General features: G+C 41.6%; 1 protein-coding gene across 1 annotated transcript in view; it reads right to left on the reverse strand.

Annotated features, from left to right (window-relative positions):
• LOC122924277 (lipopolysaccharide-binding protein-like) overlaps positions 1-13,295 on the reverse strand; it is a 99,157-nt gene that overhangs the window by 62,566 nt on the left and 23,296 nt on the right. Inside the window, exon 7 of the mRNA XM_044275221.1 lies at positions 5,033-5,124. Within this exon, the coding sequence (XP_044131156.1) occupies positions 5,033-5,124 (92 nt within the window). The remainder of the gene's footprint in view (positions 1-5,032; positions 5,125-13,295) is intronic.

Here is a 13,295-nt window from a genome sequence, read left to right on the forward strand (position 1 = left end):
GGGTCCAACTCCCGGCAACCCCACCGATCAGCTATTTGAAGAGGCCGGTGGGCGCTGAAACCTCCTCCCAGACCAGTGACGTCATGTTCTTCGGTCACATGGCTTGGCCACGGCTCAGTTCCATTCAAGAGAACGGGCCTGAGCTCAATACCAAGCACAGCCATTGTACAATGTACTGCGCGGTCATTGGCATCCTGTGAGCAGGCTGCATTGTTCAATGGGGCACCGCGATCACTTCAAATATCTGATCAGTGGGAATGCCGGGTGTCAGATCGCCACTGATCAGATGTTGATTACTGTGCTCAGGGGTATAGGAATAAAGCTGTCAATTATCGGCTGGGGTCGCAGCTTATGAATACCAGGACTCCAGCTTTTATGTGGCACTGGAGCTACTCAGTTGAGTTTTTAAAATACTACTGGGCTAAATGAAAAGTAAATGACCATGTGTATCAATCAAGGTCTCTATCAGCAGTTAATGCTACCCTCAGAAAACTGGTGACAGATTCCCTTAAGGCCTCATGCACACGAACGCGTGCGCCCCGCTGCCTTAATCCTGACCGCATTTGCGGATCCGCAATACACTGGTGCCGTTCCGTGGGTGCCGTTTCGTGCGGACCCATTGAAGTGAATCCGCAGATGCGAAATGGTGCGGAATGGAAGCACGGAGCGGAACCCTACGGAAGCACTACAGAATGATTACGTGGGGTTTCGTCCCATACTTCCGTTCCGCAAAAAGATAGAACATGTCCTATCTTTTTGCGGAATGGACGGATAGCGGACCCTCTAAAGTGAATGGGTCCGCGATCCGCTGCGGCTGCCCCGCGGACTGTGCTCGTGCATTGTTGCCTGCATTTTGAGGGCCACAGCACGACCACGGGGCGCACACGTTCGTGTGCAAGAGGCCTTAAAGAGAGAATATTGGATGGTTTTTTTTTTCATTCTATTTTTACAAAATATATTTTCAAATTAAAGTTTAGGAGATAGAAATTTGTATTAATGCAATGACATCAGCTTATTGGTGTGAGCTACTACCATCAGCACTAATTTTCTTCATCCAAGCAATGCCATGTGCATTACTCTGGCATGAAGTACTAGTGATTAACACATATGGTAATTTGCTTTCTTGCCCGTAGAGGGCAGTGTGATAGCAGGAAATGGAATGATCTGTTGCTCCTAAAGGCTCATTTTCATGTATTATAACTTAATTTTCCTCAGCAATGCGGGCACATATGAACATGGCACCAACACAGGTGCCTTCAGCTGCCAAGCGCACAGGCAGACATTTTCATAGGTACAAATCTGCTGACATATGTCCTTTAAAGTGATGACTTCTGTGGAGGTCATCAAGGTGTTAAGGATGGTGCCCATTCGCAAGAGCAGCGGGCGCCATGTCCGCCACATTTCTGCTGCTTGAAACAACAGAGGCCCTGGGCTAATGTCTGCGATCAGCCAGAAAGCCAATCACAATCATTTAACCCCTCAGTGTGATCACAACATCTGAGCAGTGAAAATGCAGGCCCCCATGCTCCCTTGCCTGTAACAGCCTCCCCAGGCTGAGATCGAGGAAGTTGTTATGTTTCTGTGATAGTCTGGAGCCTGCTTGAGGCTCCGATGCCTATTACTGGTATATTCCAATACAGGCCTGCGGGTGGCAGGTGACTGAATGCTGTGTTCTGTGATGGATAAATATCCATCACAGAATGCAATTTGCAATCTAGTTATAGTCACCTAGGCTAAATAAAAAATAAAAAAAAGCTTTTAACAATATAAAAAATCTGAAAGTTCAAATTACCCCCCTTTCCCTAATATAAAAATAAAAACATCATAGACATTGCCGCATCTGAAAACTGCTCTATTATAAAACAGCGAAGGGCATAAGGGGAAAAAAATTCATAATAGCCAATTTGTCATTTTTTTCATCACTTGACCTCCCCCCAAAAATTGAATAAAAAATGATCTTACACACCCCAAAATGCTATCAATGAAAAGTACAAAAACTACAAATAAACCTCGACACAGCTCCATAGATTTAGATGGGTTGTCTGGCCATTTATATTGTTGACTTATCGTCAGTATAGGTTATCAATATCTGATCGGAGGGGGTGCCGGGTGTCTGTCGACAGCTGTTTGCTTGTAATTACACAATGTACCGTCTCTTGCTGAGCGCCACTGTAGTGTAATTACAAGCACTCGCTCTATTCACTGTAATGGAGCAAGTACTTATCTTACACTCCACTTCCGAGATGAAGTACAGCTTAAAGGGAGACTGTCACCTCCATATGGCCATATCCAGTGCTTACATGGCTCTGTAGCACACCTATATGAGATTCTAACGGTACCTTTGTTCTTTTCTATAGACTTGCACAAGCAGGAAAAATGAAGTTTAATTCATATGCAAATGAGCACTCGCAAGTGCCCAGGGGCGGCGTTCAGTGTGTAGGTGCCCAGGCTGCTCTGCCTTCTTTTCACTTTACTCCTCCCCAGTCTCTGCCTTTGCCCTATCGATGAGGCAAGAGACTTGGAGGGCGGGCAAAGGAAGAGGCTGGGGAGGAGTAAAGTGAAAAGAAGGAAGGGCACCTACACACTGAACGCCGCCCCTGGGCACTTGCGAGTGCTCATTTGTATATGAATTAAACTTTGTTTTTCCTGCTGGTGCAAGTCTAAAGACAAAGACAAAGGTACCGTTACAATCCTGTATAGGTGCGCTACATAGCCATGTAAGCACTGTATATGGCCATATGGAGGTGACAGACTCCCTTTAATGAACAGGAAGCAGCGTTCGCATGGAGTGCTCTCTCTTTTTCAAACAGCTTATCGACAGGGGTGACGGACCCCTGACGATCAGAAATTGATGACCTATCCTGATGGTAGGTCATCAATATAAATGGCTGGACAACCCCTTTAAATATAAAAAAGGTCTAGAGGTTATAATGTGGCAATACAAAAATTTTTAATCTTTTCTCGGTTTTTTTCAGCATTATAACATAATAAAAACTACTGTATACAAATGTGATATTGCTGTAATCATAATGACTTGAAGATTTAAGGTAACAGGTCAGTTTTACTGCGAAGAGAGTGCTGTAAATGCAAAACCCCAACAGTGGTTGAATTGTTTTTTGTTTTTTACCACTATCACCCCATTTGGAATTTTCTTTGCAGCTTCCCACTACATCATATGGAATATTAAATGGCAGTGTCAGAAAGTACAAGTTGTCCTGCAGAAAATGATCCCTCCTATGGCTATGTGAATAGAAAAAAAAAAGTTATAGCTACTGAGAAGGCAGGAAGAAAAAATGAAAACGCAAAATTGGAAAATCACCGGGTCCTCTAAGGGTTGATACTTTCTTCCCCGTTATGATCCACACCTGATTTTGGCTTCAAAAACTGCATCAAAATGCCTGAATGTGTGGCAGCACCCTAAGTCAATGTTCATACGAAAATCCTAGGTGATCACAGCACTCTGTCAAATCTGGCTGGTGTGGGTGCTCGTCAGGGGTTTGTTTCTGGCTCCACCTCCTGGAACTCAATTTGTGTCAAACTATTTCAGACAGCACTCCAATTTTTATAATGCTTAAGGCCCCATGCACACGGCCGTGTTTCACAGCCGTGTGCGGGCCGTGGAACCGCGGCCTGGATCCCTCCTGAGAGCAGGAGCGCACGGCGTCACTGGTTGCTATGACGCCGTGCGCTCCCTGCTGCCGGCACAGTACAGTAATACACTTGTATAGATCATACCAGTGTATTACTGTATTGCGGCGGCAGCAGGGAGCGCACGGCGTCATAGCAATCAGTGACGCCGTGCGCTCCTGCTCTCAGGAGGGATCCAGGCCGCGGTTCCACGGCCCGCACACGGCTGTGAAACACGGCCGTGTGCATGGGGCCTAATTGTTTTTTTTTGGGCTGTGGTACACAAAGCAACGTTTCGGGCACATAGGATGCCCTTCGTCAGGCTGATGTGCAAAAACGAAAAGTAGGTACATGTAAATATATGATAATTGAAGAAACATGATTAACAACAGTTTACATGATTGGTAGAAAACATATCGATGTAACGGATCAAATTATGGATCCACGGAATACATAGATGGATTAATGGATTTCACCGGTAGGTATTTATCCGTATTTCATCGGTATGTATTTATCAATAAATGTCATCAATAATTGTTATTTTTATCAATGATTCCATCCATAATTTCATCAATAATTTCATAAATGATTTGATCAATAATTTCATCAATAAATCTCATCAATACCTCTATCACATAATACATCTAGCTGACAGAGTAAAGAGCGACCACCAGGGGGCACTGTGGTGCTGAAACATAATTTACAAAACCATAGTTGAGGTGCAAAGCTCTGTCCCTCCACTATTGTTTTGTAAATTATGTTTCAGCACCACAGTGCCCCCTGGTGGTCGCTCTTTACTCTGTCAACTAGATGTATTATGTGATAGAGGTATTGATGAGATTAACTGATGAGAATTATTGATGAAATTATTGATGACATTATGGATAAAATTATTGATGGAATTATTGATGGAATCATTGATAAAAATTTAAATTACTGATGACATTTATTGATAAATACATACCGATGAAATACGGATAAATACCTACCGGTAAAATCCATTAATCCACATCGATGTATTCCGTGGATCCATGATTTGATCCGTCACATCGATATGTTTTCTACTAATCATGTAAACTGCTGTTAATCATGTTTCTTCAATTATCGTATATTTACATGTACCTACTTTTTCGTTTTTGTACATCAGCCTGACGAAGGGCATCCTATGTGCCCAAAACGTTGTTTTGTGTAACACCATGTCCGGCCAATAAAAACCAATTAAGCATTATAAAAATTGGAGTGCTGTCTGAAATTGTTTGACACTAAGTCAATGTTCAGCCTTTAAGACATAATTTAGGATTACAGCCAAGCCGGTACCTTTGGAAGCCATTTCTAATAATATTACTTGGTTTGAAAACTCAGCATATACATATAATGTTACTGTCTTTAAAATGTGACTCCTTACCTTTAGATCCAGCTCAATATATGTTTTTTGCACTCGTGGAGGATTTATGAGAGAATAGTCAATTTCATGATTAACATCAAGATCTGCAGTAACTGCAAAACAAAGAATTTGTTTATAGATCCCCTATTAGATGGCTTACTGTGCACCAGTATTTTGCATCAAATCTTATGAGACAGGACAGCCACACAGCTTTAAACTTCTCCAATGATTATAGTGATGGCAACTGATTTTGATCTCCATGTTTCATCAGGCCACTAGTGTGATCCTTTAAATGCTGCAATATTGCAGTAAAAATGAGGCCTTTGGATGAATACCTTTAATTATATTATGTCTAACAGATGAATGTGTAGCTGTCATTTAATATTTTATTGTGAGTGAGTATGTTTTTGTATTATACTTTATTAAGAAAATATGTTCACTTAAAGAGGTTTTCCAAGATTTTGAAACTGATGACCTATTCTGAGGATAGGTAATCAGTATCTGATTGGTTGGCAGTATAATTACCCCACAAGTGACCCCATTTTGGAAAGAAGACATCCCAAGGTATTCCTTGAGGGGCATGGCAAGTTCCTAGAATTTTTTATTTTTTGTCACAAGTTAGCGGAAAATTATGTTTGTTTTTTTTTTCTTACAAAGTCTCATATTCCACTAACTTGTGACAAAAAATAAAAAATTCTAGGAACTCGCCATGCCCCTCACGGAATACCTTGGGGTGTCTTCTTTCTAAAATTGGGTCACTTGTGGCACGTAGTTATACTGCCCTGGCAATTTAGGGGCCCAAATGTGTGAGAAGTACTTTGAAATCAAAATCTGTAAAAAATGGTCTGTGAAATCCTAAAGGTGCTCTTTGGAATGTGGGCCCCTTTGCCCACCTAGGCTGCAAAAAAGTGTCACACATCTGGTATCGCCGTACTCAGGAGAAGTTGGGGAATATGTTTTGGGGTGTCATTTTACATATACCCATGCTGGGTGAGAGAAATATCTTGGTCAAATGCCAACTTTGTATAAAAAAATGGGAAAAGTTGTCTTTGCCAAATCAATGACAGGGGGGTGATCAATGACAGGGGGGTGATCAGGGAATCTGTAAGGCTGTCATTGATCACCCCCCTGTAAGGCTCCATTCAGACGTCCGTATGATTTTTACAGATCCACGGATACATGGATCAGATCCGCAAAACACATACGGACGTCTGAATGGAGCCTTACAGGGAAGTGATCAATGACAGGGGGGTGATCACCCATATAGATTCCCTGATCACCCCCCTGTCATTGATCACCCCCCTGTCATTGATCACCCCCCTGTAAGGCTCCATTCAGACGTCCGTATGTTTTTTACGGATCCACGGATACATGGATCGGATCCGCAAAACACATACGGACGTCTGAATGGAGCCTTACAAGGCGGTGATCAATGACAGACGGGCGATCACCCATATAGATTCCCTGATCATCCACCTGTCATTGATCACCCCCTGTCAATGATTACCCCCCTGTAAGGCTCCATTCAGATGTCTGTATGTTTTTTACGGATCCACGAATACATGGATCGGATCCGCAAAACACATACGGACGTCTGAATGGAGCCTTACAGGGGGTGATCAATGACAGGGGGGTGATCACCCATATAGATTCCCTGATCACCCCCCTGTCATTGATCACCGCCCTGTCATTGATCACCCCCCTGTAAGGCTCCATTCAGACGTCCGTATGTTTTTTATGGATCCACGGATACATGGATCGGATCCGCAAAACACATACGGACGTCTGAATGGAGCCTTACAGGGGGGTGATCAATGACAGGGGGGTGATCACCTATATAGACTCCCTGATCACCCCCCTGTCATTGATCACCCCCCCTGTAAGCCTCCATTCAGACATTGTTTTTGGCACAAGTTAGCGGAAATAGATATTTTATTTTTATTTTATTTTTCTTACAAAGTCTCATATTCCACTAACTTGTGTCAAAAAATAAAATCTCACATGAACTCACCATAACCCTCACGGAATCCAAATGCGTAAAATTTTTTAGACATTTATATTCCAGACTCCTTCTCACGCTTTCGGGCCCCTAAAATGCCGGGGCAGTATAAATACCCCACATGTGACCCCATTTCGGAAAGAAGACACCCCAAGGTATTCCGTGAGGGGCATATTGAGTCCATAAAAGATTGAAATTTTTGTCCCAAGTTAGCGGAAACTTGTGACAAAAAATAAAAAGTTCTATGAACTCACTATGCCCATCAGTGAATACCTTAGGGTGTCTACTTTCCGAAATGGGGTCATTTGTGGGGTGTTTGTACTGTCTGGGCTTTGTAGAGCCTCAGGAAACATGACAGGTGCTCAGAAAGTCAGAGCTGTTTCAAAAAGCGGAAATTCACATTTTTGTACCATAGTTTTTAAACGCTATAACTTTTACCCAAACCATTTATTTTCTTACCCAAACATTTTTTTTTATCAAAGACATGTAGAACAATAAATTAAGCAAAATTGATGTAGTTTTTTTGCAAAATTTTACAACTGAAAGTGAAAAATGTCATTTTTTAGCAAAAAAATTGTTAAATTTCGATTAATAACAAAAAAAAAGTAAAAATGTCAGCAGCAATGAAATACCACCAAATGAAAGCTCTATTAGTGAGAAGAAAAGGAGGTAAAATTCATTTGGGTGGTAAGTTGCATGACCGAGCAATAAACGGTGAAAGTAGTGTAGTGCAGAAGTGTAAAAAGTGGCCTGGTCATTAAGGGGGTTTCAGCTAGGGGGGTTGAAATGGTTAAACAATATGGGTCCCAGAACAGATCCCTGAGGTACCCCACTGGTAACAGGACCATGGTCTGAATATACTCCATTGACTACAACCCTTTGTTGTCTGTCCCTCAGCCACTGCCTAATCCATTCAACAATATGGGAGTCCACGTACAGCCTTATTCTACATAATTAAAAAACGAATCTTTATTTCATGATGGAATAACCTTTAGATGGTAATATATTTTCCTCAAAAAGCATTTTATATAAAAAAAATCTGATTTAAATTAAAAAAAATCTGATTTTTTTGATTTTTAAAAGAAAATCATAGATTTTTATCCACCCTGCTATGAGGCCTGTTTCATTCATCATTTTCTACACCTGTTTTAGGCATAGAAAATGGTCTAGATTTAAGCCAGTAAGGAAGCTGTCTTCCATTTAGAGTGGCGGTGGATACACCGACGCCTCTACATAACTTTGGTGGATCCACCACCAGCTAAAGGGCTTATTAAGACCGGTCTTAATAAGTGAGCCTCCCATTTGTTAACACTGTCTACAATGTGTTTACCCATGGCTATGTATGTCAGTGTAATTCTGACATTGTTTGCTATTGCTGTCATTAAGGTTAAGACCTTAAAATGGGGGAGGAGGAGAGTTAAAAATTGTAAAGAAAAAAAAAACATAATGAAAAGATTTTTTACAAATCTGAGGCCTAGGAGACCTCAGAGTGTCATATACCAATTTTCAGGCCAACTGTAACATATTTGATTCATGTAGAATCGATTCATACAGAAATTGAATTCATTATTTTTTTTGTTTTTTGACGAATGGGACATGAAACAAATTTCAAGAAGTTTGCTCATCTCTAATAAACACACATTATTGTGAGTGCATTGTAGTAGAATACACCCTATAAATGTACACATTATAATATCATCACAATAGATAGCAACAGTAAAATGAACACATACTAATGTGACATTATCACAATAAAACAAAGCCTTTAACACTATTGTGACCTCATAAAAGTGCTGTCTATAAATGCAAACACACTATTGCAACATCAGAGCTGAAAGTACCTAATAAATGCAAAAAAGATTGTGATACTATCACAACAGAATGCAGAAAATGAGTAAACACACCCTATTGTGTATTGTGTGGCTGGGTGACGGGTTCAGGTAGCTTTACTCCTCTGAACAAAATTAGCTCCATGTACCCATTAGGTCACTACCCCTGTTGTATCTTGATTGCATGCTATCATGAGCAAGGAACTCTACCTTTATCTCATTGTTTGTTTGTTTCGATCATTTGTCATTTTGCTTGTGTCTACCCCAATAGTAAAGCGCTGTATGTATGAGTATGTTGGTGCTATGTAAACTTTAGCATTATACAGTATAGTACAGTATTATTTTGACTTGTATGTATAAAAGGTCACATACACACAGATACATACAGTATGTACATTCGTACATCACACATCATTGTTAATAAGACTGACTGTGGGAAAGGCAACATAAATTGGCGATTCGGATGAGAAAGAAATCAATAAACCAGTACCTTTTTGTAGAAGCAGGACACAGTACGCTGCAATATAAATGCCCAAAGGTAGATTGCGTACCTCCATAATGGGGGGATTGACAGACATTGTTGAAGAAGAAGGATCTGTCATGGATTAGGAAATTGGACACACTAGCTCCTAAGGGATTACATTTGGATTATAATGTATTACTTTTTATTTCAGTGATTTTTGTTTAGTTTTTTTTTTGCGTTGTTGAACCTTGGCACTGGAACTTGTAAGTATGGAAAGATGGTTCACCTCCTGGTATGGTTGATGGTAGATTGTTTGTTATAACTACTGTAGATATTGGGTGATGAATAACAATAGCTCAGTTGGAAGTGACACTTCTTTTCTAATGCAGAATATTTAATAATATCAATTAGTGTTGAACGAAGTTATCAAAAATTCGATCCGACTACTTTGCCGAACTTCACAAAGAAATTTGCTTTGTGATGAATTACTTTGTCACGAAGAGCATTTCTTTGTATGTAATGAGCACAATGACGGTGAAGAGCGATCGCGCTGCCCCGGTCATTGGACCATTAGATGTCGCGTTCATCTCTGATCGCGGCATCTGAGATTAACATTGAGGGCTTTCAGGGGTTAATCTGGTAAAAAATAATAAATACTCACCTTATTCCTTTGATCGCGTAGAGCAGGGATGGCCAACCTGAGGCTCTCCAGATGTTGCAAAACTACAACTCCCAGCATGCCCGGACTGCCAACAGCTATCAGCCTACAGCAGGGCATGGTGGGAATTGTAGTTTTACAACAGCTGGAGAGCCACAGGTTGGCCATGCCTGGCGTAGAGGCTGCCGCAGCCACCTTGTTTGAAGACACCACACGAAACGCCATACATCACCGCATGCTAGATTTCGGGCGTTATCTTCAATCAAGGTGGTGCAGGGTCTGTCTTTGGAGGTACAGTAGCTGACCTTCTTGCAGATCCAGAGACCACAGGCGGCTGGTTCCATTGGTGGGTACCAGGCCTGCTCTGAACGGCTCTCCCGGACAGATTTTACGGGCGTAGTGACAATTTTGTTCGGTTCAGGGAGTCATGTAAATTATACTTTAAAGAGGACCTTTCACTTGTATAAACTATGCGAACTGAGTATGCTGCCATATAGAGCGGCGCCCGGGGATCTCACTGCACTTACTATTATCCCCGGGCGCCGCTCTGTTCTCCCGTTATAGGATCCGGTACCTTTGCTCCTTAAGTTATAGTAGGCGGGTCTTCCCTTGTCCTGTGGGTGTCTCCTTCTCCTAGGCTGCAGCGCTGGCCAATCGCAGTGCACAGCTCACAGCCTGGGAGAAAAAAAATCAGGGGACATTTTTATGCATCTTAAAGGGAAATTCTCTGAAATGTGCCCTGTTCTCTAAAATATGCCTAGAAAAATGAGGCATTCACCTGACATAAAAGAAATTGTGATCATGTGGCTCGAGGTACTGTACATTATGCGTTCAGTGAATAACAATTTTACTGTAGCCAACTTTTTTCACTTTTTTGGGTGTCTCTCAATTTGCTGTCCTATACCACTTGATGGATGTGTCATGGGTCAAAGTTCTTCACAATGTAAAAGAATATGGCGCCGGCGGACATCGCCATATGTCCGCCTGTTCGGCGAACCACGAACAAGCAAAGTTTGGCGCGAAACGACTGCCGGGCAAACCGCAAGGCTATCTCTACCCTCAGGCTGTACTGTCTAATAATGTGGCAGCTTCCTTTGACACTTATTGTAGGAAGTCACCTGTGGTTACACCTTGCGACGAGCCTATGCAGCTAGGGGGAGCTACTCCTAGAACTGCTGGCAAGAGAGTTGGTCATATTAAGTGAGTCTGTTTTTGTTGTGGAAAGAAGGACATTTTGTGAATATTTGTCCATACATTCAGCGTCAAGGTGAAAACAAAAAAAAAGTTTAATCCACAAATTACTATTGGTGGTGTGGGTGGGGAGCAAGAAAACGTACTTTTGTCATTTACTGGTAGTACCCAATTTCTCTTGTCTGCCGAGGTGGCGCTAGAGTCCAAAACTGTGGAAATTGAGGTATTTAATCAACAGTTGGGCAGGGGTTAACCTGACTGATGAACAGTTCATTCGTATTCATGGGTTGACTACTAGTGAATTAGAGAAAAGTATTTCTGTCTTTGCAATTCATTCAGCACCTCTTACCCAGAAATGCTTGTCACAGGTGGTGAATGACATCCATTTAAGAGTGGGTGATTTTCATCAGGAAGCCATTTCATATTTTGTCTTAGAGGATCTGCCTGCTCCGGTGGTTTTGGGCTTACCATGGTTAAGCAAATATAACCCGATCATCGAATTTTCTGATGTATTTTCTGAAAGTGGTAGCCAGGAGTTACCTCCGCATCGGGAGTATGATTGTCCCATCAATCTTATTCCTGGAGCTAAACTGCCCAAATCTCGGTTATATAATCTTTTGGAACCTGAAAGAAAGGCCATGCAAGAATGCTCACCGAGAGTTTGGAGAAGGGATATATCAGACCATTCAAATCCCTAGTTGCTGCTGGGTTTTTCTTTGCAAAAAAAAAAGGATGGTACTCTTAGACCATGTCTGGACTTCTGTGAGCTCAACCGTATTACTGTCCATGATCTCTATCCCCTTCCTTTTATTCCAGATTTGTTTAATCAGATTATTGGTGCCAAAGTGTTCTCTAAATTGGATCTATGCGGGGCATATAATTTGGTAAGGATCAAGGAGGGGGATGGCTTTTAATACCCCTGAGGGTCATTTTGAGAATCTGGTCATGCCTTTTGGGTTAACCAATGCTCCTGCAGTTTTTCAACACTTTGTTAATGACATCTTTCATCATCTGGTGGGGAAGTTTGTTGTTGTATATTCGGACGACATACTAATTTATTCTCCTGACATGGAGACTCATCAGGATCACGTGAAACAGGTGTTACAGATCCTAAGAGAGAATAAGTTGTATGCTAAGATGGAAAAGTGTGTATTTGCTGTTCAGGAGGTGCAATTCCTAGGTTACTTACTCTCATCTTCAGGTTTTCGTATGGATCCCGAGAAGGTCCGTGCTGTGTTGGACTGGGATTGACCTGAAAATATGAAAGCGCTTATGCGGTTTTTGGGGTTCACCAACCACTACCGTAAATTCATCTCAAATTATTCGACTGTGGTTAAACCTTCAACTGACATGACTAGAAAGGGTTCTGATATCGCTGTCTGGTCTGCTGCGGCATTACAAGCCTTTTTAGCGGTAAAGGAATGTGTTGCTTCGGACCCTATATTTGTGCAACCGGACATTTCACAGCCATTCATTGTAGTAGTTGACGCATCCAAGGTGGGGGTAGGAGCAGTCTTCTCACAGGGTCCTTCACCTGGTAAATGGCGCCCATGTGCTTTCTTCTCTAAAAAACTCTTGGCTGCTGAAAGAAATTATGATGTGGGTAATAGAGAGTTGCTGGGCATTAAGTTGGCTTTTGAGGAATGGCGTCATTGGTTGGAAGCAATTCATCCTATCACAGTAATTACTAATCACAAAAATCTGGCTTACCTGGAGTCGGCTAAGTGACTGAACCCAAGGCAGGCCAGATGGTCATTTTTTTTTCACTAGTGATGAGTGGCATAGGCAATATTCGAATTTGCGATATTTCGAGAATTTTTGGCCAAATATTCACCATAAATTCACAAATTCGAGAATTTGTGATCTCCAGTCACTATTTACTTGATTGCAAAAATCGGCAATGTAATATATTCGGGTTAAAAAATCGCGATTAAAATGTTCGTGATTAACACTAAGGGGTAGGCAACTTTCCTATTGGTTGCTAGGGATGTCGCTAAGTGCCGATATTTGCCATAAATTCGTGATTAGAATATTCGCGATCAACACTATTCATGAATACGAATATACAGCACTATATTCTAAATATTAGCGAATTCTCTGGCAAAATTTGTGATTACATTTGCAATTTGAATATTCGCGCTCAA

This window comes from Bufo gargarizans, unplaced genomic scaffold (assembly GCF_014858855.1).
Source record: "Bufo gargarizans isolate SCDJY-AF-19 unplaced genomic scaffold, ASM1485885v1 original_scaffold_979_pilon, whole genome shotgun sequence".
In the NCBI taxonomy this organism is placed as follows: Eukaryota; Metazoa; Chordata; class Amphibia; order Anura; family Bufonidae; genus Bufo; species Bufo gargarizans.